The sequence below is a fragment of the Miniopterus natalensis genome, chromosome 14 (assembly GCF_054644295.1).
Source record: "Miniopterus natalensis isolate mMinNat1 chromosome 14, mMinNat1.hap1, whole genome shotgun sequence".
NCBI classification, from domain to species: domain Eukaryota; kingdom Metazoa; phylum Chordata; class Mammalia; order Chiroptera; family Miniopteridae; genus Miniopterus; species Miniopterus natalensis.
In genome coordinates this window covers 57,779,987-57,805,325 of record NC_142094.1, presented here as the reverse complement: position 1 = coordinate 57,805,325, position 25,339 = coordinate 57,779,987, and the positions used below count along the sequence as shown (strand labels likewise).

General features: G+C 59.4%; 1 protein-coding gene across 3 annotated transcripts in view; it reads left to right on the top strand.

Moving 5' to 3' along the window:
* LHPP (phospholysine phosphohistidine inorganic pyrophosphate phosphatase) overlaps positions 1–25,339 on the top strand; it is a 51,685-nt gene that overhangs the window by 10,797 nt on the left and 15,549 nt on the right. For 2 of the 3 annotated variants that reach the window (XM_087824039.1, XM_087824040.1), the window contains exons 3-6: positions 1,012–1,165; positions 5,149–5,212; positions 6,112–6,204; positions 13,229–13,320. In XM_087824039.1, the coding sequence (XP_087680165.1) occupies positions 1,012–1,165; positions 5,149–5,212; positions 6,112–6,204; positions 13,229–13,320 (403 nt within the window). The remainder of the gene's footprint in view (positions 1–1,011; positions 1,166–5,148; positions 5,213–6,111; positions 6,205–13,228; positions 13,321–25,339) is intronic. The other variant, XM_087824041.1, reaches the window with a different exon arrangement.

Here is a 25,339-nt window from a genome sequence, read left to right as displayed (position 1 = left end):
ATCGGTTTACAGTCTTTTGATCTAAAATTTATGCTCGATGAAACGCAAACATCTCAAGTGCGGAGTTTTAACAAACGCTCACGTCTGTGTCCCCCAACCCCCAGCAAGACCTAGAACTTCACCCTCCCCCCGGAAAGTTCCCTCACGCCCTCCCCGGGCTTGCTGATCTGCTAGAAGGCGTCCGAGGGCTCAGAAAGCTGCCGCACCTGCGGTTACACTTCGCCACAGTGAAAGATCAGACTCGGCGAAGGAACGGGACGCGGGGGACAAGCTCCAAGAGACTCCGGGCGCGACCTTCCAGCGGTTTCGCTGGGACATGCTCAATCCCCTCTCCCGCAGTGATGCGTGACAGGACACGCAAAACGTCGTCACCCAGAGGAGCTCACCGGAGCCTCGTCGTGCCCAGGACTTTAATTTAAGGTCGGCCAGGCGGGCGTGCGGTGTCCGCATGACTGACCGTGGCTACTCAGTCTCAGCGTCCCCGGAGGGCAAACAGAGGGCGCAGCCCCGGGCCCTAGGCCTGCGAAACCGCTCTCTCCAGGCCAAATGTTCTGAGGGCTCAGCTGACCCGTAGCTGGCCGGCGACCTGTCCCCAGGAGTCTTTCTGTGGGATGTGCAGGGCTTGAGCAGCCGCCGCTGGCCCACCCTTCCTCGCCCAGCGGCCTTGCGTGTAGGCTTCTTTCACCCGATGTGCTGTCTGAGACTCGTCTGTAGGGTTGCAGGAACCGGGGGGTTTTGCCTTGTGAACGCAGAGCAGCGTCCATTGAGCAGCCGCCCCCAGCTTGCTTAGCCCGCCCCCCAGGTTTAGGCTGTTAGGAACAGCTCAGAAGACCGAACACCCCTCACTGTTCTTTCGGGTACGACCCAGGAATGAAGTCACTGGGTCCTTGGGTGGGGTGTGCTCAGTTTTATAAGCTGCCAGCCCTTCCTTAGGGGGTGGCATCAGTTTGCATTCCTGCCAGGCAGGAGACGGGAGGGGCCACGTCACCCCTCTCCCGTCTCTCTCCACAGAAGTCCGCTCAGAGTTCGATCAGATCGACACGTCCAACCCCAACTGCGTCGTGATCGCAGACGCAGCAGCAGGTTTTTCCTATGAGAACATGAACAAAGCCTTCCAGGTGCTCATGGGGCTGGAGGACCCAGTGCTCATATCGCTGGGACAGGGGTAAGTCGGTTCCAGGGACAGTTGCCTCTGGGTCTCTGACTTACAGAACCAAGGAGAGAAGGTGCGGGAACGTGGGCGGGTGGGCGCCGGTGGCTTCCTTTTCCCTCCCTTTACTTGCTTTTCCTCTTGACGTCTTCCCTCCTTCCCTCTGTAGCCTTATAACCTTCTGCAAAGCGTAGGACCGGGCCTACCTCACTCGCGGTCCAGCCGTGGTCCAGGCACGGTCCCGAGGCACCGCTGACGTCCTGACGTCACCAGAAAACAGAACTAAGACGCTCTGTTACAGCTCATTCGTGTTAAATCTTTTTTCTTTAAAATTGTCTCTGATTATTAAAAGTTACTCCAGATCATGGGCAGTAGTCAAATAGACATGTTGTTGAAAAAGAGAAAAATGTGGGATCCGCTGCTCTTGCTTTGTGATTCTGTAGCAGACCCCAAAAAAGGCTTATTTGTCTTACAAACGAGCCGCTAGCGGGGTCTCCAGCTGCTGGGGTTCTGACTGGAGTGAGGGGTTGGGCACTCGGAAACCAGAGAGAGGAACGGACGGCTTTCGGGCCTGGGTCACGGCTTCTTGGGACGGCCCGAGGACCCACGAGAGCTGTTCTCACGTCGAGTGGGGGCCGCTGGTGGTGAGGGGCTGTCCTCCCCGGACGCAGGGCCCAGTGGTGGCCTTGCTGGGGCAGAGCGTCCCGCTCCAGACCCCGACACGGGGTGATTTACATCAGGCATCTGTTTGCACCGGGAGCCGGAATTGCCTCTGTAATTTCCTCTGTCACTCGGCCGTCAGAAAATTAAGCTGTTTACGCGGCAGACTCTGGAAGGTTAATGGCTCTGGTGGGAAAGGTCAAGTGATCATTTTGAAGGGAGGCCACGCTGAGTAATCGAAAGAGCAGAGGAGCAAAGCATCTCCCGCTTTTTCCTGCCTTTCCAGCTCCCAGCTCCTTCTCTGTGGCTCGGGACGTGGCCAGGCCTGCCGTGGCGTTTATTACGCCAGTCACAGAAGATAAATCTACCAAATCTCTCGTGTGTGGGGAATAACCTGGGCTTTTAAAAATTAACTTAGGCTCTTGAATTTACTGTATCTCCAAGAATGTTTTCAGCTAACAGACGGCCTTCAAGGCGCCTTCCTGTTTTCCTGCATGAATGATAAATAAAGAAAAATCCTGAGCACTGTACAAACAAGCCCAGGTTCAGTTAAAAAAAGAACTATTAAGGTTTCTAAGTTTGATTTTGGACGTTACCTTTTTCTTTAGACTCTAAAAATTCATGTAACAAAGAAGGTTTTTTTTTTAATTTAAATTTTATTTTTTTAAATTTATCTTTATTGTTGAAAGTATTACAGATGTCCCCCTTTCCCCCACCATTGGCCCCCTCCACCACCCACCCACCCCCTTAATTTTTATTTTTTAATGACAGTTTACATTCAATATTATTTTGTATTCGTTTCAGGTGTAAAAGACAAGGTTTTAATTGTGTGTTTTAAGCTGCATTTTTAGTTTTTTCCTCCCATCAGGACTAAACTTAAACAAGAAGGTACAGGCTTCTGTCTCTTCGGAGGAAAGGACTTGGGGTGTGTGAGACGGCACGTGCCTCCGGCTGTCCTGGGGGGTTTTCCCCTGGGGGGGCACCGGCTCCTGCCTCCTCCAGCCAGGCCTGGGCACCGGCCAGAGGCCCGCAGCACCCTCAGCTCCAGGCAGAGCTGCGCCTGTTGCGACGGGGTGGCGTGGTCTTGTCATTTTTTCCTTTGGCTTCCGGGGAAGGCACCGCCCCCTCTGCCCTTCCGGCAGCAGTCACGGGGCGCAGGGCGAGGGAACCGGGGGGTGCTCTCGGGGCTTTGCCTACAGCGGCGCCTGGCCCAGGGGTCCTCAGCAGGTGCTGCTCATCCGTCCGAGAGGCTCCCAGGCCCGGACGCCTCCTTCCCCTCCCTTAGCCTCAGGTCTCGGCTTTGCTGCTCCTTCCCCGGGCCGTCCTCTGTGTCCCTGTCCCCAGGCCATCCTTTGTGTCCCTGTCCCCAGTCCGTCCTCCGTGTCCCTGTCCCCAGGCCGTCCTCTGTGTCCCTGTCCCCGGCCCATCCGACCTCCTCAAGCCCAGGGCGCAGGGCACAGGGTCCCGCTTATGGCTGCCCTCGCCCTGCCCTTTCATGCTGCTCTGTGGACTTGTCTTCTTTCCCACCAGACCGGGAGCCCCTCGGGGGGAAGCCTGGTCCTGGGAGTCCCTGAGTCCTGAGGGGACTGTGAGGTGGCTGTGTCCTAGACATCTGGGGGCCAAGTAAACGGAGCCAGCCACAGCGCCAGTGACCACAGGCCCCGCACCCAGCATCGCCGCTTTCCCGCGGCCAACTTTGCTGTGCTCTGCTGTCCCCACGGGTCTGCACCCAGCTGAGGAAACTGCCCACCACAGCGGTTTTTATAGGAAAGGGTAAAATAAAAGGAAATTTTTACAGGCTGTATAAATACAGAACACACATCCGCAGGCTGGGTTTAAGACAAACGCAGTGACAGACCCTAAGCCTGTGTTTGGGGTCCCCCTTTAAAAGGGGGAGCACTTGCCGGTCCTGACTCTGCGAGCAGGCGGCAGTTCCCTCTGACTCCCAGGCGCCTTCCTGAGCCTGAGTGGTGGCCCAGCTGGTCCAAGACCCTGATGCAGAGGCCTGGGGGCCACTCGGAGGCCAGTGAGCCCTATCACACGGGAGATGCCCCCATGGCTTCAACAGATGGGCTCAAGGCTCTGAATCCACCTGGCAGGGCAAGCGTCAGGGACCCAGCCCTCGTCAAGGCCCAGGGTTTGGCTGCAGCCCCTCGGCCCTGCCCTGGTCCAGCCCGCAGGCTACCACAGCGGGGAAACGCAGAGCCAGGGCAGAGAGTGCCGGCCCACCCGAGTGCTGGGTGAGTGGGTGCTGGCCGGCAGCGCAGGCCCCTGGAGCCTTTGAGGCTTCGGCAGGGCAGAGAGGGGCAGGCAGGGCCCTGGGCGCAGGGAGCTGGGGTAAGACACAGCCTGGGCAGCTCCTGGGGAGCTAGCTCAGCTTTCACGGTGCAAACAGGCACAGAACAGGTTCCAGCCCCACAAACTGGAAAGACCCGCATTCGTTCCCCTGCCCCCCACCTCAGATCTTAGCGCCTATTTCTCACTCTCGGTCTGGGTGACCAGTTCTTTCTTCTCTAATTTTTTTCTAGCGGTTTCCCATACTAGGCATATGTTAAGAACTTTGCATGCATTATTTTGTTCAAGCCTCAGTACCATCCAGAAGTAGGTTCTGGGGTTTTTTTTGGGCCCATTTTACAGATTAGGAAACTGAGGCCCAGAGGGCTTAAGCAACCAAAGTCCCACAGTTACGAAGACGTGAAGAGGGGCTTTGGATGCCGAAGCCAGCATGCCTCGCTGTTCTCTCTGGCCTTGTGAGCACATGTGGTTTAAAGCGTCCCAAACTCGAGGGGCCTGGGAGGGGAGAGGGTAACTGGTGAGGTGGGCTCCCTGGGAGTCCAGCCATCCAGTCCCCAGAGAGCCGGGGAAGACCTGGTTGTCTTCTCTCAAAAGCATCTGGCGCCCACGGAGCCCGGCACGTCTCCTGACCTCTGGCTGACGCGGCCGGGCCCAGTGGAACTAATGGTTTTCTCCAGGCAGCAATCAGGGGTTAATTATTAGCAGTTAGGGGTTCACCACATGCTCTGTGGACCTGCTGTTCTTTCCCCGAACACAGGTCTCTTGTCTTTCTCTGTTAGCAACTGGACCCATCTGCCCCTTGAGTCCCCCGTAAATCACATGGCAGAGTCCCCACAAAGCGGGTGGCAGGGGGCCATTCTGACCTCGAGCTGCTGCTGGCCCACTGTCTCCAGCGGGGCGTGGTGGCCGCCACGGGTCATCCTCAGCAGGGCATCTGGGCTGACCCTCGCCCCGACTCGGCCCTCCAGGCAGGACGGGGCAGTTTCTCTCAGCATGTCCCAGGGCCTGGGCCCAGCTCACCCCGTCCCTCTGCTCTTTTCTAGACGCTACTACAAGACGACCTCTGGCCTGATGCTGGACGTTGGTGGCTACATGAAGGCTCTCGAGGTACCTGCCCCGGGTCTGCCCGAGCCCTCACCAGATCTCAGGCTGCCTGGGATGTCTGAGTCTTTCTGGAAAAGGGGGTGTCCTATTGGGGGCCTTCATGCCGAGCGACCCCTGCTCTGGAGCTAGGCCTCTCAGCTGCCCCGGTCACTCTGTGCTCCCCTCCCTCTCTCCTCCGCACGCCCTGGGCTGACCTGCCAGCCCTCCCAGCATGCTCTCTGCCGCCCTCCTCCTGGACTCTGTCAGTGTGGACCACCCGCCTCACTCCTCACCTGAGTCACCTGCAGCACCTTGAGCTTGACCTGTCCTAACTGGACTCCTTCCTGACTCCCTCCCCCAACTCAGGCCCAGGTGGGGCTCCCCAGTGTCCATCCGACCCACTGGTCAGCTGTCCTCAGCCCAGGCCCCTGCCCGGGGTCAGCCCCTGACACCACCCATCCTCACTGCTCCATCGGCTCCTGCCTACCTGCACTTAGTGGGAGGGATGGACAGACGGGGAGTGGAGCTCTGGACCTTTTCTCTCGGAGGCTCGGAACAGAGCGGGGTGGGCTGGGGAGGAGGCCGGGGAGAAGCGAGGCTGTGAGCGAGGACACCCGTCAGGGTGGCCCACGCGATGCCTCGAGACTTTGCCAGCTGGGGGCACCTCCCACTACAGTGGGTGTTTGAGCAGATGGCGGTGCCTGATGGTGGGGCCGGAGCACCCTGGGCGGCCCGGTGTGGCACCACTGTGCTCGTGCCTCTCAGATGTGCCTCCAGCTCACGTGTCCCTCCCCTGGAGGCCCCTGGCCCCCGGGCCCACGTTTGGGGCAGTCTCGCCTGGTTTCCCAGAGGGAGGCCTTCGCTGCAGGGCGGGGGTCCTGTTGCCTCGTCCCAAACCCACGCCGTGTCCTTCCGTCCTGCAGTTCGCCTGCGGAATCCAGGCCGAGGTGGTGGGGAAGCCTGCTCCAGAGTTTTTCAAGTCTGCCCTGCGGGAGATGGGGCTGGAGGCCCACGAGGTAGGTCGCCCCCCGCAGCTGTGTTGGGAGGCCCGGGGCCTCACGGGGCCGCCCAGGGTTGGAGGGCTCAGGCGGCCTTGCCGGCCGGGCGGCCACGTGTGGACCCCCCACCACGAGGGCTGATTTGGCTGGAAAGGGGGAAAAAGACAGCGAAGGAGGCCCCCGGAGTGATTTAACCTGCCGCAGTTGCATGTAAGAGTGAGAACCAGATGCCTGTGGCTTTTTCTAGGCGACGTTCGCTTCTGAGAGGGCAAGGCTGGCAAGTCCCTCCAGCGCGTTAAACGTATTTCACTGGGAGGACAGCGTAGGCTGGGGTGAAAAGACCGTGCGTCCTGCCAGCTTCGCAGCATCACTGTTCTGAGACAGATGGCCTTCCGAGCACACGTCTATTTAAAAAGAAAAAAGAGCAGTTGCGACTTTAGCGTGCACAGTGCCCCCTGCAGGTCGTGCGGCGTTGCTTCCCTCTGCGGGGTTTCCTGAGAGCGCAGCTGGGGACACTGCCCGGGTCTGCAGCCGCCCAGGGCTGCCCTGCCGCCGGTCTTGGACCTGGCACCCGGGGGCGGTGTCGGGACCCCGAGGCCTCCTTCCTGTCAGACCCGAGTTTCCCGTGAGTTCCAGCCCAGGCCACCGGTCTCTCTCGATGCTCAGAGGAGGGCGGCCCACGGCCACGGAAGTCGAGTCCCCAATAGTCACGAAGGGCAGAGGCACAGGGTCTCGGGGTGCCCGGGAAACACCCAGGAAACGCCCTGTGAGGCTGGTAGAGAAGAGAGCTGTGTGTGAACCAGTGAGGACGGCAGGAGTCCACAAGCCGTCGCTTCGCGGGGAAGAATTTATTTTTTATTGTGACAAACCGCAAACATACACGAAAGCAGAGAAAATGACAGCGACTCCCCCGTATAACCATCACCCAGGCTCAGCAGCTAAAGGGCTTCACCAAACTCCCTTCTCCCCTTTTCTTGTTCTTAAAAAATTCACTTGTGTCTTTACTCTTGCATGTTAAAGCAAACCCAGACTGGCTGTCACTGTGTCCTTTCCTGCCGCGGCACTGTGCCTTTCCAAGGAAAAGTTCCTTTAGACACAACCGTGCAAGGCTTCAAAGCACCCGGCACGGCCACGGGGCACAGAAAGACGCGCGGCCTCGCGAAAGACAGAAACATTGCGAGTTGTTCACGGCGGGGGGGCGATAAACAGAACGTGGCGCGTTCACTCGCTGGGGCGTTTCAGCTAGAAAAAGACGAAACGCTGACAAACGCCACAGTGTGGGTGGGAAACGTGCTAAGTGACAGCAGCCAGTCACCAAGGCCCCACTTTATATATTACAGGATATTTATACGAAACGTCCAGAAGAGGCAGATCCATAGAGATGTAAAATAGACGAGTGGCTGTGGCGTGGGTGGGGGGGCTGCTTCATGGGCCTGAGGTCTTTTGGGTGGTGGAGAGGCTGGGCCTCGATCGGCACTGGGCATGTACGTAATGCCACTGACCTGAGACTTTAAAATGCTTACCCGGGTAGGGCCGACGTGTATGTTAGCACAATGGAAAAAATCTACCCTCCCCAAATCAGTACCAATTCTTTAGTAGTCTCTAATAGCAGCCCTTTTTTTTATTATTCCAGCCCGTATTTAAATCTCCCCGACTGTCTCAGAAATGTTCTTTCACGTCGATGTGTTTGAATCAAATCCAGGGAAGGTCTGTACTCTCCTTGCCTGTGGCAGTTTTGTCTCTTAAATCTCTCTCTTCAGCTTTCATCACGAAATATCTCAGCTGTCTGTGCGAGTAGGGACAAGGGCAGAATGAACCCCTGTGTCCCGGCCACGGAGCTCCAGTCACGATCCACAAATAAACCGCGTCTAAAAATGGTTTTTCACTGCTCGTTTGGAAGTAATTTCACATTTACAAGACAGTTGCAAAAACAGTGCAAAGAATCCCCACATGCGCCCGGACCGGCTTCCCTCTCACATGCCGGCCGGTCGTAAAGCAATTACAAATTAGCGCCCATAAGGCTGCTCGTTAACCGGGGACCGTCGGCAGCCGTCCCACCAACGGCTTTCTAGCGTTTTAGGGCCACTTGCGTTTAGTCGTTTCGTCCCCTGGTGCTCTTTGCTGCGGGCGGTTCCTCCGTCTGTGCTTGTCTTCCAGGTCTGTGGTGTTTTTGAAGAGCGCTGGCCACTTATTTCGCTGGGTGTCCCTCAGTTTGGTTTGTCCTGATGTTTCCTCGTGATTTAATTTTAGGGTACGCGGCTTTTGGCAGGAATCTCACAGAAGCCATGCTGTGCCCCCTGGGTACGTCCCGACAGGAGGCAGGTGACGTTCCCTTTGATCCTCTCTGGAGGTGCTGGGCCAGGGCTCCCCACCGAGAAGCTACTATGTGTCTCTTTGTAACTAATAAGTATCTTGTGGGAAAACCTGGAGGTTCTATAAATACCCTCTTCCCCTCCCGACTGTAGCATCCAGTGGTAATTCTCGCCCGAAACAGTATTACCGTGTGTCCGGCGTCCCACCTGTTTGTTGACTGAAATTTACTGTAAGGGAGAGCTTTCCTTTCTCTCCCATTTCCTTATTTGTTCCCGCGTGGACTCGGAATATTTGTTTTTATTTCATGAGTTACAGCCCATTCCTGTTATTGATTCTGCTGCTCAGCTTGGCCTGTGCCAGGCCCCTTGAATTTTTCGAGCCACTTTAATCAATAAAATCGTCCCCAGTCATTTCCCCGGGCAACTGCTCTCCCCAGGCCCGGACCTGCTCCCGCCGCTGGCGAGGTGACAGCCTGCCGGGGAGTGCGCATCGCCCCTCAGATCCCTTCTCATTCAGCCTTTTCCTCGATGCCTGGACCTGGCGGGGCCCCGGTTTTGCTCTAACAGACTGGGATTCAAACCTCAGAGGGGAGCGGCCCTTTCTAGGAGTCGGTCGTAAGGCAGAGAATAACCTACCTTAAAGGTCCCTTCGAGAAAGACCCAGTTCTCGTGATTTAATGCCGCTGAACCAGCGGGGGGGCGGGGGGTATGCTTCACCCTAAAGCCCAGATGATGTGAAGGTTTGGGCAGTTTTCCATAATCGTGAGAATTTCCATCGGTTGCAAATGGTGCAGGTTTAACAGAAATGGGGACTGTCCCAACCAGGGTGCTTGGTTAGTACCCGGAGCTGGATGCACTCGTCTCACAGACGAGGAGCCCGAGACGTGGGGAGGAAGGACCAAGGGGACTTTGAGCCCCACGTGTGCTGGGTGCACCGGGTTCTGTCATGTGTCCTTTCGTTTTGTGAAACCCTGACTCCGGCCCTGTCGTAGGTACTTGCATTTCCGTCCTGAGGTGGAGACAGGGTTTCTCAGCCTCGGCACTGTCGACATTTGGGGGCCGGATCGTTCTCTGTGGTCAGGGCTGTCCTGTGCCCTGTAGGAAGCTCGGTAGCATCCCTACCGGGTTGTGAAGCCACAGATGTCTCCAGACATTGCCACATGTCTCCGGGGAGCAAAATTGCCCCAGTTGAGAACCATAGCATTAGGGACAGTCACAGAGAGTCTAGCATTAAACCCAAGATTACACTGCTGATGATTAGTGAGGCTGAGACCCTGTCCCCTCCGGGTCCCTGCTGAGCCCCCGTCTCAAGGAGGGGCCAGCAGCCTGGGGGTCGGGGAGCAGCTGCTCTGGGCAGAGCCGGGGACCCAGAACTGCGTGGAGTGTGGCCTTTCTCAGGAGACCTCATTAGCGCTCAGACACCCCCTGTTAGAGTGGGTCTTCCCCTGGCACCTGGGATGGCCCAGAGGACACCATGCCGGGCAGACACATATTTAAGGACCAGTAAATTTGTTTGTTTGTTTTTTAATATGTTTTTATTGATTTCAGAGAGAGGGAGGGAGAGAGAGAGACAGGAAATCAATGATGAGAGTCATCGATCGGCTGCCTCCTGCACGCCCCCTGCTGGGTATCGAACCCACAACGTGGGCATGTGCCCTGACTGGGAATCGAACCAGTGACCTCTTGGTTCATGGGTCGACTCTCAACCACTGAGCTACACTGGGTGCATGTGAATCTGCTTTTGAACCCAAACCAGAAAGGCTGCCTGCGGGGCTGTGGTGCCGTGTACAGGGCTGTGGTGCCGTGTACAGGGCTGTGGTGCCGTGTACAGGGCTGTGGTGCCGCCTGCGGGGCTGTGGCGCCCGCAGCTCCTGGGCCCCGTGTCGGCGGGAGTCCCACCTCTCGGCCTCCCTCCCCTCTTCCCCTATTGCAGTCAGAAAGGAGGTGCAGCCCAGGCCTGACAGGTGCTGTTTTTTTATTTCCCCCGGCAGCGCACCTCTTGACCTCTATCTTCTCACCAATGATTTTTTAAATCCTAAATGATTTGGCGATAATTGCTCCTCCTCGTGTGATTATTGCCCTTCACCGATAGTAAATCTGTGAGCTCCCCGGGGCCCGAGCACATTTGGTATTCGGAGCCCACAAGCTGCCCAGACAGGCCTCACTGCCCCGGCTGCACACAGGCGGCCCCCCCACCTGGCAGTCCCCGCACCCACAGTCCCCCCCTGCAGTCCCCCCACCCACAGTCCCCACCCTGCAGTCCCCGCACCCACAGTCCCCACCCTGCAGTCCCCGCACCCACAGTCCCCACCCTGCAGTCCCCGCACCCACAGTCCCCCCGCCCTGCAGTCCCCGCACCCACAGTCCCCACCCTGCAGTCCCCGCACCCACCGTCCCCGCCCTGCAGTCCCCGCACCCACAGTCCCCCCACCCTGCAGTCCCCGCACCCACAGTCCCCACCCTGCAGTCCCCGCACCCACAGTCCCCCCACCCGGCAGTCCCCGCACCCACAGTCCCCCCACCCTGCAGTCCCCGCACCCACAGTCCCCACCCTGCAGTCCCCGCACCCACAGTCCCCACCCTGCAGTCCCCGCACCCACAGTCCCCCCACCCTGCAGTCCCCGCACCCACAGTCCCCACCCTGCAGTCCCCGCACCCACAGTCCCCCCACCCTGCAGTCCCCGCACCCACAGTCCCCACCCTGCAGTCCCCACACCCACAGTCCCCACCCTGCAGTCCCCGCACCCACAGTCCCCACCCTGCAGTCCCCGCACCCACAGTCCCCCCACCCTGCAGTCCCCGCACCCACAGTCCCCCCACCCTGCAGTCCCTGCACCCACAGTCCCCCCCTGCAGTCCCCGCACCCACAGTCCCCCCACCCTGCAGTCCCTGCACCCACAGTCCCCACCCTGCAGTCCCCGCACCCACAGTCCCCACCCTGCAGTCCCCGCACCCACAGTCCCCACCCTGCAGTCCCCGCACCCACAGTCCCCACCCTGCAGTCCCCGCACCCACAGTCCCCCCACCCTGCAGTCCCCGCACCCACAGTCCCCACCCGGCAGTCCCTGCACCCACATCCCCCCCCCACACACACACACCGCACCCGAGGCCCCTGCACCCGCTCTCCTCCAACCTCACCTGGCGGGCGCGGGGCTCGGCCTGGGCTTGGGCAGTGGCTCATCGGCAGAATCACAGCTGCTGCTCCTCCAGGGCCCAGATCTCCCCGGCGCCACCGCGTGGGCCACATCCACAGACGTCCTCGCCCAGGGGGCCTGGAGTCCGTCCTCAGGGGGAGGATTTCTGTTGCCCCGGGGTGTGTGCGTGAGCCCAAGTGAGCAAACACAGAATGTTACTGTCCCCAGAAGCAGGGAAGGGGCAGGCATGCCGTGTAATAACTGGAAAACTCGCTTCCGAAGGAACCTCCTAGCAAAGTGCCCGGGAGCCTTGGAGAGCAGGGGCCAGGGCCCCCGGTTGGATCGCTGACACCGCCCAGCGGCCCACCTCACGGTCTCAGGGCAGCTCCCCGAGGGGGCAGAGCAGAGCCTTCCGCTGGGGCTTAGCCCGCCCAGCGCCTGGGCCGGGCACCTGCCGCTCCGCCCCCTCCCAGGTGAGCCGCGCGGTTGCCCCGGCGACCCGGGCGCTGCGGGCGCCAGAGAATCACCTGCGCCTGCCGTGGCTCTGCTGCGGCCCCACTTCAGGGAACACACGTTGCCAGTTTCTTCTCCGGTGACTGACGACTTCCACACGGCTGCTGGGAGCGTGGACACAAAAATTAGGCCTAGTTGGGTTGGCACCATTTTCTCCAACATCAGTCATTCTAGAAAAAAAAAAATTCTGACTTTTACCATATCTGGGTATTAGCCACCGGCACTACTGTTTACTTAAAGTTTCTTTACATTGATTCATTTTTGAACTTAAATAAATGTATTTTGAAAGGAACTTTTGATCACTACTGTAAGTGAAAAACCAGAATCACTCAAAGAGAAAATTCTCAAAATAAATACAAAATGATTGCGGTAAAAATGTATCCTCGTCCTGCGTAAGATTAAATACTATGTTACCAGTGTGCACAACTCGCTGTGAAAACATGGGATTATGTGGAGGGAAGGTCAGGAAGAAGACAGCGAAACGTCTGACGTTTAGAACAGTCACTGGGAGGCGCACGGTTTATTTCAGCTCTCGTGCGCCTTGCGGTGGGCTGTGGCCACGAGCAGCGTGATGCCCAGGCTGTGAGCGTTCCTGTGTGTGTGTGTGTGTGTGTGCACGCCTGTTTTTATAGGTACCACCTTCACTATTGAAAGCAAAAACCTTTTAAACTGTGACCTTCAAGGATTTGCCAGAGGTTCTCCTGTTCCCACAGAGCCAGGATGGGCAGGACGACCTGGCTACAGAGTGTTTAGTCACAGGTACAGCTCAGCCCATGTCCACGGGGAGGCAGGGCAGTGTCAGCCCCCAGGCTTCTAGTCAACAGGGTGATTGCTACCCCGTGCAAGACGATGACTTTAAACACCAAACCGAGCAGTTTATTATGTCAAGGAAGAGGAAGGGGCACAGGACCTAGGATTGAGCGTCGACCTAGGATCCAGGAGATGGCGGTTCGATTCCCTGTCAGGGCACATGCTCGGGTTGCGGGCTCGATCCCCAGGGAGGGGCGTGCAGGAGGCAGCGGGTCTCGGCACAGGCCCGGGACCTGCTGACGGGCCTTCTCTGTGTGTTTCCCTGCATGACAGGCCATCATGATCGGGGACGACATCGTGGGCGACGTCGGCGGGGCCCAGCGGTGCGGAATGAGAGCGCTGCAGGTGCGCACCGGGAAGTTCAGGTGAGCGCCCCGCGTGGCCGGCCCCCTGCAGCCTTCCTCCCCGGATCCTGCGGTGGCCAGGCTTCTGTTGTTTTGTTGACCAAAACAAAGGCGGTTATTCTTTCCAAGTGGGTTTCATCTTCCAAGACAGCCTGGCTGCCCTCCCGCGGCTGACAGAGGTGACCTAGAGCAGCTTTTGATACTGGGGCCGAGCCCCAGAACGGAATTGAGTAGGTGCATCACCTGGAGGGAAAATGGCAAAGGCTCCGGCCGACCCAGGCTGCTGCCCGCAGCCAGGCGGTGACTTTGGTCCGTGCTCCTCCTGTGTGTGCGCGACCGCCGAGGGGCCCTCTCTGCTGCTGGCCACTCTCAGAGCCACGCTGCCCCACGGGAGCCACGGGGCAGGTGGCTGTGGGCCCGAGTGTGGCTGGTCGAGGGAGACATGCCCTGGATTCATGATACGCACGAGCTCACAGACAAGGGGGAGGCAGAATGCGAGAGCGCTTGCTCATAACTTTCACACTGACGACAAATGCTGGTGTCTTATGGGACTTTACCTGCTTATTTTTATTTCTGTTACTGTGGCTACTGCAAAGTTCCAGCTCGTCAGGGCTCAGTGCTTTCCCCTGGGCAGCGGGGCCCCTGCACCGCCCCCTCCTCCCAGCAGAGGGCACTGTGGGCGCAAAGATGGCACCTTGGCCTGGGCAGGGCCCAGCTGGACAGTCGTAGGAGCCTGTGCTCTGCGGCCCCCATGGGACTGGAAGTCCGCAGGGCCCAGCTCCCCCGTCTGCACAGCCGCCCCGAGCGGGGCAACCCCGCATGCCCCCAGCCTTGCTTCCGTCCTTCCCTCCCCTGGGCGGCCGAGCTGACCGCCTGTGTGAGCCCAGGCCCAGCTGCCTCTTCTACTCCTCACCTGTGGGTCCTGAGCCTCAGCCCCGTCAGTGTCTGGATTCTCATTTAGCCCATGCATTCCCAGTGGGGGTGATGCTGTTCTCAAAAGGACCCAAATTTTTCTTGGGGGTGAAAATCCTTGGCTATTACAGTGGCTGGTCATCTTCCAAAGGGCCACAGTACATAGGAAGGGTGGTGGGCACCTGCTCTGAGTGTGGACCCTGTGGTCCTCTGGGGCTGCCATCCTCCACCCCCACTCACCCCGGGGCCACAGGCCTGGGCATGGGCACAGGCTCAGCCAGGCGGGAGCACGCGGAACTCCTGGCCCCAGCGATGGGCATGTGATCTGAGTCGGGCCAGTGAGCTGGCCCAGGATTTTACAGAGTCCCTAGGACAGTGGCCAGTGAAATACGAGCTGAGGAGTACCAGTCGCAATCGCTGTCGCCCCGGGGAAAACCCTGCCAGGAGGGGAAGTGACCACAGGGGAGAGCAGGGCCTGGGGACAGAGAGAGACCCCGAATCACACCGTTTGAGTACCTGGATCGAGCTCTGCCTGAAGCTGCCCCACCTCCGGCCCTTTCAGTAGAATGGGCCAGTGACTTGGCACTTTTGTTAGTGATGTGGCAGGATTACGGGAGGATGGGGCCAAGCCGTCTCGATCTCCCTGGCCGGTCAGCTGATATGTGGTGTGCAAGGCCCAGTTCCTGTCCTGCCTTTTGCCAGGGCCAGAGAGAACCCTTCACAGTGGCCTTTGGCTCACACCACTGCGAGCTTTCTCTGGGCTCTGGCGAGTGCCGGAAGGGACCTCATTTAACCTGGGAGGAAACTGTGCCCATGAAGGTGTGTCCAAGCCGTTCCAGAATAGAACGGGCTGCCCGGAGAGGAGTGAGTCCTTGTCACTAGAGATGACCTGTGGGGGCTGGCAGACCTCCTGCTGGGAGGCTGGAGAAGGGACCTCAGAGGCCAGGGCTAAATACAGCCTCTGACCAGCCAGAGTCCGGTGACACTGAATGGGCACCTGTCGGTGCCGGTCGTTTCTACACCTGTGGTTCCGAGGACCACCCGGGAGGCTGGTCCTGCCTCCTCCACAACCCCCGTGATCGTAAACCCTAGATTTCAGTGTCACCAGCAGTCATTTGCAGATGTGGAAACCAAAGCCCAGACAGGGTAGGGGCCTGGGTACTGCCGTCCAAGCCCTGGTCCCACCCCCGTCACCTCCTCTCTGGGTCGTGGCTGTTGGTGGCAGAGCCGGAGCCCAGCGGTTCAAACCACAGGTGCAGGCGCAGGTGTGCAGGGATTTCGGCAGCAGAGGCTGGAAGGGAGGACACCCCCCGTTACCGACGATTCCGTTATGTCTGTGTCTTTGGATGTCTTCTAAATTTTCTACGATGAAAGTGTAACACTTACCAGAACAAGAGTTATTCTTTGAAGTACACTTGCGTCCCCCCTCCCCTGTATGTTTGTGAATTTGGGGGATTGTTAAACAGAAAAGCCACCCAAAAGTACAACTTTATTAATTAGTTTACAAACAGAACCCACCCCGAGGAGCTCAACACTGCTGGGCCTGAGCACAGCTTCACCCAGAGCCCCAGTGCCCAGCCGGGGTCCCTCCTCACGGACAAGACTGTTACGGAAACAGACTCCTCCCTGGAAGCACGGCAGCCCCAGGCGGGCCCGGGAGCCACATTGCTGCCTCCCTTACTTGCCAGGACATGGTCTCTGCCGTGTTTTGTCCAGGAGGGATCAGGGCCGGGGACTCTGGTCCCCGTGACTGTGACCCCGAGGCTTCTCTCTGGCTTCCCCATAGCATTCCCTCTTCCCGGTGGCAGAGCTGTGGTCTCATTTGGTCCCACACTCACACCCCCAGGTCCCACACAGCGCCTCGCACACACGTGTGCCCACACACTCGCGTACACATCTGGACCTGGGGCCGGGTGGCCACCTAAGGGAGGGATCCCAGCCTCAGGAGCATGGAATGGGTACCTGGGGCCATTGTCTCTGGACTTGCAGACTGCAGACCCCAGGATGGGGTCAGGGTGTGTCTTGGGGCACACTTGGGGAGGTGGTGGAAGGTGCACTGGAGGCTCCCCTTGCTGCAGGGCCAGGCCAACCTGGACCTGTCACACGAAGCCAGTCCAGGCCCACCTGCCCCGTGTCATCTGAGAGACACCTCTGACGCCGGGGGAGGGAGAGGCCTGGTGAAGACCGGGGAGGGTGGGGCAGGGGTCAGTGTCAGCCACAAGACCCGCTGCTCCCGAGGAGGGTCCCAGGGGAGCCTACCCCTCCGGTTTCCCCTCCACATCCCCCCTTGTTCCCCACTCCCTGCCCTTCGTCTCTGACACCTCTTCCCAGATCTTTCAGGGTCAACCTTCCTATTCCCTTCTTCCTCGCACTGCTTTCTGCTGGGGCCACTGGGGGTGCCCTGCTGCCAGGTCGGAGCCACAGGGGGCCAGGACGCGCAGGCCCACACTGGCTCACACGCAGCCCCACTCCCTCTCTCCTTCCCCGCAAACTGGCCCTGTGGGTCCTGCCTCTGCGAGCCAGGCCCTGGGAGCTGTGTGCCCGGGCCTCCTTGAGCTCGCCCACCCACCCCTGGCCCTCACCCCTCCCCTGCCTGTCAGTGAGGCGTGGAGAACACAGAGGTGCTGGGGGCGGCGGGTGTCACCACCGGCTGCCGTGGGAACCTGCTGGCAGCCCGATCCCAGGGTTTAAAGCAGGCGGATGGGCCCAAGTCGGCCTCCCGGTTCCTTTCTTCTCCAGCTGGCACCTTCTTGGGGGAGGAGCCTGAGCACTGGGTGCTCTTGGTGTGGGGGGCTCCCCACTGTCCCTGTGCACGGAGAGGCTGGGTCTCCACTCAAGGAGGCAGACAGCAGCCTCTCCAGCCCTCCTGCCCCTGTAGGTACGTGCCCTTGACCGGAATCGAACCCGAGACCCTTCAGTCCTCCGGTTGATGCTCTAACCACTGGGAACACCAGCCAGGGCTCCATCACCGCCCTCGGCACCCCGCTGGCCCACGGCCTCCCCGCCCCAGAAAGCAGGTTAATAATATTCACCACCTCTCTGGAGATGAGAGAAAACCGCGTCTGCTGGAGGGGCCGCGAGTCAGAATTAACGGCTGATGAGCGTCCCAATATCCAAGCGGGAAGAGAGTGGGGCTCGGGGCTGTGCTCACAGGGCAGCGGCCGAGCTGGACACAGGCTTCAACCCTGCAGGCACTGCCTGTCACCTTGCACCTCCCGCCAGGGTCCTCTCTAAACCAGGTCTAGCAGACGGGACAGGACACACGGCCTCCAGCCTCGGGAAAACTCCGAGATCATGGGCACCGCCCGCCCTCCAGACTCCCAGGTGCCCCGGGGCCTGCGGCGGGCTGCCCGGGGAGCGAGGCCCCACTGGCTCGGCGCAGGACTGGCCCCGGGAGCTGGGAGGAGGGCCCGCAGCTGATTAATATGCTATACGCTTGGGGTTTAATTGGAGCATAATTGTCATCCATATGCCTGTTAAGGTAATTACACTTATAAACCTAATATAATCCATAGCTCAATGGGTGCGGAGCTCATTAAGGCAGCCGTAATTAACATTTACAAAAAACCGTGCAATTACGGGAATATCCTTTAAGCCGGCCTTCCGAGCTGGTAATGAGGCGCCCCCCCATCCCCCCCTCCCAGAGCCTTCGATTCGGCACCTTGGCCTCTGGCCACGGGGATCGGCCCTCACCTCACTGGGGTGGGGTCAGTGCCCACCGTCACCACCCCAGGGCTCTGAGATGGGCACCAGACTGACGGTGGGGACACTGGGTGGGGGGTGGGGACCTCCTGTGGTCCTTGCGGCGCTGTCCTCTGGGGCAGGTGCTCCTTTGGACAGCAGCACACGGGGCAAAAGCAGGTTTACAGTCGTTCGTGTGGAACATAACGCAATAATTAATCAGCAACAATACAAGAATAAGCTGTGTTCCGGGCACTCACAGCTGTAAACCGAGCCCTGCGCCCCCGTGTAACGGGGACGTGTGCGCCGGTTACATTAAATGACGCGCTTTGTAAAGCGCTCGGCGCGGTGCCTGCCGCTCGGCAAGCGCTCAGTGAAGGCGCTGCCGATGCGACGGGAGCCCTGGAGGAGTGGAGGGCACGGGGCAGGTGGGGCGGGCGGCTGAGTCAGGGCCACGTAGGCAGGACTGCGGCCCTCCGGGTCCGGGCTGTCCCCCCTCTGACTGGTCGAGAGCCCCGTCCGTCGCCATCGGTGGCGCTGTTCCCGGCATCGTTTTCAGGGCTGTGTCTTGCTCCCTGGGTGACACACAGTGTTGTCTCGACTCCTTATCGGTGTAGACGGGGCTGCCCCGAACGTTCCCTGAGCGTGGCTTCGGACTTATTTGTGATTTTTGCATTAAGATAAATTCTCAAATATGGACTCGCTGGATCCAAGCATGTGCCACGTGCGAAGGTCTGGTGCTTGTGCAGAACCCCCCCCCACCTCAGCGGCGCCCGGGCCTGCATGTGGCCGGCGCTGTGTCTTCACATCCTGGCCAACACGCAATGCCCGTGAGCGCGTCACCATCTGAAAATAATGTCCCCGCTCACAGAAAAAAGCGGCGCCGCCCGATGACTAGTCTAAGGGTTTTTCGTCTTCCTGGGTCACCGGTATCTTTCCCTCCGTAAATTGCGTATTTATATCCTGTTTCATTTCTCATTGTATGTTTTTTAAAACCGAGGCTTTTCGTTTAATGAGAAATCTGCAGCTCATCAAGGATGGAATGCAGAATCTGTGGCTCGTTTGCTCTCCGGAGAAGATGCCGCTGTTTTCTCTGTAATCCCGTCAGACGCCGAGGCTGAAGGGTGCTGGCAAATTCATTTCCGGCAGCAAGGACAGGCCCTCGGCGTTTACGGGGACCCGGGCCCAGGGAACGACATCTTAATCCCAGTTGCTCAACGTTGTCAGGACGCCTTAGGTCACGTTGACCAGGGTGCGGATCCCCAAGTTGGCCGCTTTCGAGCACCGACCTTGGAGTGTCCTTCAGCCTCTCAAGCCCTCCCTTTCTGGGCGGTGGGGCTGTGGGATGAGTTCCCGCCTTCCGTCGCCCTGCAGTGCACAGGAGGCCTCGGTGGATGGGGTGCGCCTCCTACTGCACCTGACACATAGTAAGCGCTCAAAAGACTAAATCAGAGGGGAAAGCTGCTTTCGCCTGGAAGGGGGCATCACTTGCGGGTATTTGTAAAGAAGTGTTTAGTTGTTGCTGATGGAAAACTGCCATGAGCTGTGGGAGAGGCTGTTTTTTAAGTGCTGCTGGTGCTGAGTTGGTCTCGTCCCTCGTCAGGCGGAGGAAAGGAGGGAAGGGTCCAAGGACTGCCTCGGACCGGCTGAGGCTGCGTGGACGGGGCGTCCGCGTGCTAATTACATCGGGAGAGAGAAGAAAGCCAGCAGGAGCCCTTGGAGTGCCCAGTCCGAGGTCTGTGGCTGGGGAAGGAAAGACAGAGAAATCCTGGAGCTGTCTTAACCCCATTTTGCAGACGAGGAGACTGAGGCACAGGGAGGAAAGTGATGTTCCCAAGGAAGCACAGCTGGGAAGCAGAGCTCGTTGTGGACACGGTCCTGTGTGACAGGTCTCTGAGGTCTGTGACGACCGAGGGCCATCCCCACCTGCCTGCCCAGGGTGCACGTGGCCCTGTGTTCTTGTGCCAACTGGACCGCTGCACCAGCCGCCTCGAGGGCCACTGCAGCTGCGTGGCCACCTGGCCCCAGAAATGGGCCCGGCGACTCCCCAGCGCAGCTCTCGGAGGCTTTTCTGGGGAGCGGGACGCACAGTGACACTTCTGGGATCCAAGCCCCACGCCTGGAACTGGAAGGGCCTCGCGTGTCCGTCCGGAGTCAGTGTCCTCCGGCGGCGCCAGGTCCTCCCATCTTCCCCCCGCGCAGAGTAGGCTTGTGTGCGCCGCGCCGACCCCGCAGGCGTGGGCGTTGCCCCGCGTGACGCCTGGTTGTGTCCCACTTCCCAGGTGAGGCAGAGGAGGGTGGGGAGCGCAGGTCCCCTGTCTGAGGCCCCAGCAGTGGGTCGGCCCTCAGCAGTCCGACTGCGGAGGCCGTGCTCCGGGCTACTCCGCCCTCTCGCGATTGTGGGGAGGCCCAGCCCCTCCTGCGGGTGGACGCGCTTGGCTTGTGTGTGTCTGGTTTAGACACAGAACCTCCTGGACCAGCTTGTAGGAAAGGATGGGGCGGGGCGGGGCTGGCATGCTGGTGGGCCCTGCGGGGCCGGGGCAGCGGGCAGCGGGCGGGGGCAGCGGGCAGTGGGCAGGGGGCGGGGGCAGCGGGCAGCGGGCGGGGGCAGCGGGCAGCGGGCGGGGGCAGGGGTAGCGGGCAGCGGGCGGGGGCAGCGGGCAGCGGGCGGGGGCAGCGGGCAGCGGGCGGGGGCGGGGGCAGCGGGCGGGGGCAGCGGGCAGCGGGCGGGGGCAGCGGGCGGGGGCAGCGGGCAGCGGGCGGGGGCAGCGGGCAGCGGGCAGCGGGCGGGGGCAGCGGGCAGCGGGCGGGGGCGGGGGCAGCGGGCGGGGGCAGCGGGCAGCGGGCGGGGGCAGCGGGCGGGGGCAGCGGGCAGGGGGCGGGGGCAGCGGGCGGGGGCAGCGGGCAGGGGGCGGGGGCAGCGGGCGGGGGCAGCGGGCAGCGGGCAGCGGGCGGGGGCAGCGGGCGGGGGCAGCGGGCAGCGGGCGGGGGCAGCGGGCGGGGGCAGCGGGCAGCGGGCAGCGGGTAGCGGGCAGCGGGCAGCGGGCGGGGGCAGCGGGCAGCGGGCAGCGGGTAGCGGGCAGCGGGCAGCGGGCAGCGGGCGGGGTGCTCACGGCGCTGCCGGGCTCCCACCGCCTGCCGGACACGGGACCACACGGCTCAAGCCCCACTTTTATTTTGGTAGAGCTTTGGGTCCCGTTTACATGTTTGGTTTTTTCTTTACGGCCCCAAGTGTGGAGCCCAGCAGCGCACAGATGTCTCACCGACAAAAATAGCCCCAAGCGAGCAGCCTCTGCGGCCAGACATTCTCAGGCTCCCGGCAGAGCCACGTTCCCTTGCCAAGAGCTCTCTGGGAGGATGTTTAGAAAAAATGTCAAGGCGTTCATTTTTCTCTCGACCTTTCCGGGGCCTGAGCGCTGGAAGTAAAAGAAGTTATAAATAAAGACACAGCCAATGGCCAGGCCTGGCCCTGCCCTCCCCACTGGCCCCCGGTGGCTCCCCCAGATGGTACGGAGCAGGAGGGTCCCCCTGGCCCCGCCTCAGAGAGGAAGGTAACAATGCTTCCCGATATTGGGGCGACAGCGAGGTTTCCACCCCCTGCAGCAGCAAAGAGGAGAGACTGGCGGGAGAGGGGAGTGGCGAGAACGCTGGCAGGGGACTTGAGGGGGCGGCTTCCAGCAAGAAGGAGCCGTCCAAACATGCGTGTGACTTGTGAAGGCTCGCCGGTCTGCCCTGGAGTTTGGAGGTGTCGGTTCTTCGGTTCGTTACTGCTCCAGCGGCACCGCCCAGAGCAGTAAAGAACTGGAGGCATCAGGGTGGGTCCAAGGGCACCTGCCCTGTCGCCTACCAGCATCCGCTTTCCTGCCCTCCCTGGCTGTGGGTCCCAGGCTCCCGGCCAGGGGGCTGGCTGGCTTCCCCAGGGCCCACACCCTTCCCAGTTGCCTGCTGCAAGGAAGGCCACCCACCAAGGCCACCGAGGGGGATGCTGGTGGGCCAGGGATGTAACCACTGGGAGAGACGCCACATGTGGGCCCCGGCCTGCCCGGCCTGGAGTATTCCACACAGCTCTTTGCGTCTTAGAGGACCCCCTCCTGCGAGTCTGGGGTAGGCCGCGAGGGGGAGGTCGGTTCTTGGAAGTGCTGAGTTTTACTGCACTTGGGTGCCCACCCAGGTGTGTGCCACCGGCGCTGTGACCCACGGCAAGGGGGGTCCATGGAGTCAGGAGCATCCTCGATCAGAGCTGCAAAGCGTCTCCCTGCATGGAGTTGCACCCTGAGGTGCCACTGAGACAGGGAGGCCTCAGGGCTGGGCCAGGCATCGGCTCCAGTGCCCAGGGAGGCGCGTGGTCTCCCTCTCCCAGGCCCTGGACCTGGCTGGCGTCACACACCGAGGTACCAGAGCCCTTGACCACAGTTTACGACCTTAAGGACCAAGCTCGGGGTCAGGCGGGCAAGCAGCCTGCAGGCCGTGGTGGCTTCCTGTAGTCACCAGTTTGTTTTTGGAGGGGAGAGGATTGTTTTTCGGTTTAGATTTTTGTTTTTAATTTTATAAACATAACACAGTCACATGGAGAAATCGGAAATTAAAAACAATCTGAAAGAAGCAGCTAAAAAAAAAATCTTTTTGTAATTCACCAATAACAGCAATTAACTTTTTGGCGTAATTTCTTCCAGCTCCCCCAACACATACTTTTTAAAATATTATTTAAACATAATGGAGATTGTGCATTATGTACAAACTTAGGGCACGTGCTTGTCAGCATTGACGTAGGCTCTTCTGCACTTCTGTAGGGGCTACAGGAAAGGACAGATTGCTGGGGCTGAGCCGGAGCCGTGGGAGAGGAAATCTAAAAATATCCTGCTCGCTGGCTTTGCACAGGGAGAGCCACGGCTTCAGGTTTTCCGCCCAGTGAAACGACGGCCGAATTCGCCAAGACTGAGAGTGAACCTGCGGACGGTGCCCGGTGTTCGCACTCAGGGGGCGCCCGCAAGGTCTGCAGGGGCTTCTGCTAAGCAGCTCCTTACAGGGAGGGAGCTGGAGGGTCCCTGAGAGACACGCACTGCTCCTCCGCCCAAGACCCATCCTGGGTGCAGGAGAAAAAAATCTAAACCGGGACAAACGTTTGTAGAGATTTTCGCTTCCGGCGAGATGGAGCAGACTTTATCTTTCTGTGTTCCTCCTGCTAAGTCCAACTGAAAACCCTGGACGTTAGGTTAAGACAAACACGAGAAGTGTCTGAGAGGTGGACAGAAGAGGGCAGACTAGCCAAGGACCCCAGGACCCGAAGAACCACCTGGTGGTGAGTCCCTGGGTTTCCTTTGTGCCTCACGGATGCCAGGCTGGGAACCGAGGAAGCCAGCAAGCCGGGGACACCAGCGAGCAGAGACAAAGGCCCTGCACAGCAGCCTCCCGTCTCCAGCAGAGGGCCAGGGAGCAGGGGCCCGGCGAGGCGAGAACCTGTGGGCCGTAACCGCTCTACGTCAGCCACACCACAGCAAGGGCTGGGGCCCGTCCCCGTCTGCGTGGCGAGGGCGAGTGGGAGCCTGGACTCCCACCCCCAGGAGGCTACGGTGAGCCCCAGCTCCTGGGGGGGTGAGAGGAGGGCAGATGGGGGCCAGGAGCCAGGTGGCGATGAGGACCCAACTGGGGCGTCAGTGGGGACACACGGAGAGCCTGTGCTCCCGTCTCCACCCCCCCCCCAGCACACAGCATGGTGGAGGCACGTGGGAAGCAGTGAGGAGGGATTCCCGCTCCTCCCAACAGGTGGAGCTCCCACCTTGAGCAGCAGTAATCAGAGCCCCCCCCCCCCCCAGCGTCCGCAGGGCCAGGTGTGGTCCCACCGCACCCCACAGACAGCCCTACCTGCTTCCTCTGCTGGAGTTGCGTCCAAGACAGCCAGCTAAAAGGGAATGTTTAAATAAGACCCAGAGTCTCCTACCACAATACCTCAAACGTCCCAGTGTCAGTACAAAATTGCATGTCATACCAAGAACCAAGGAAATCTCAACTCGAATGAGAAAAGGGGATCGATCAGTAGCCACCGGCATCGCGATGACATAGATGTTAGGACAAGACTTTGCGCAGCTGGTATAAAAATGCTTCAGTGAGCAATCGCAAATGTGCTTGAAACAAAGGAAAAAGTAGAAAATTTCAGCAAAGAAGCCAAAGATGTAAAGAAGGAGACCACATGGAAGTTTTAGAACTGAAAAAAACAGTGCTCAAAATACAAAGCCTCACTGATGGGCCTGACGGCAGAATCAAGGGGACAGAGGGAAGAACCTGTGAACACGAAGAGAGAAAAACGAACCATCAGAACAGAAAAAAAAAAAAAAAAATAGACTGAAAAAAATGAACAGACGTCCCACCAAAAATGACATTCAGAGACCAAATAAACACGTGAGGATGTTTCAGCATCATTAGTCACGAGGGAAATGCAAATAAAAACCACAGCGAGATATCACCACAGGCCCATGGGAACGGCTGAGACGGAAAATAGCAACAGCAGCAGATGCCGCTGAGGAAGCCTGGGATGCGGGTCACTCGGGCGCTGCCGGCGAGGACGTGCAATGGCGCCGCCGCTCGAGCGAGTATTTTTTCAGCTTCATAATAACCTTAAACATGCAGTGATCATGCGGCCCAGCAATGGCACCCTGGTTTATCACACAGAAACAAAAACGTGTAATTCGCACCCAAACCTGGACATGAGTGTCCACAGCAAGGCGCTCGGGTGCCCGGCAGCGGGTGCCCGGTTTGACTGCAGGCCCACACCGGGAGTGTCGCTCAGCAAGGGGGAGACCAGCTACTGCTACACTGTATCATCTCCAGGGCAACAAGCCTGTTTCCAAAGGCTACAAAGTATCTGATGCCATGAATATAACATTCCCAAGATGATAAAAATTGTAGTGACGGGAAACGGAGTTGTGGTCGACGGCTGAGGAGGGAGCCGGGCCGGAGGGAGGCGGCCATGCAGAGCAGGTCGGGTCCTGGGCCTGATGGGAATCGGCCGCATTTCGCTGTAAGAGGCCAGCGCGTTGGTTTCGATGTTGTTCGATGGTTTTGTCTCTGGGGGTGTAGCTACAGATTTCTTACAGCTGCGTGTGAATCCACAATTATCTCAAAACGCAACAAGGCGGAAAAACCCTTTGTCTGTAGCAACCCAGAAAAATGCCTGTGATATAATCGGAAGGGACAGGAGCCGATGACAGACTTTCTTGTCTAAGTTGGATGGTAACTGGGATAAGCGTGCCGGGGGGGACTGGCAGGCAACACACCCAGATGCTCATGGTGGTTGAGCTAGAGCAGCGATGTTCAGCCTTTCTCGTCTCACGGCACATAAACTAATTACTAAAATTCCGGGGCACACCAAAAAATATAGTTATAATTCTGATTCACTCACACCAGACAGCTATTGTGCTGCTGGTTGGTGTCATTTTTTTTTTATTGACAG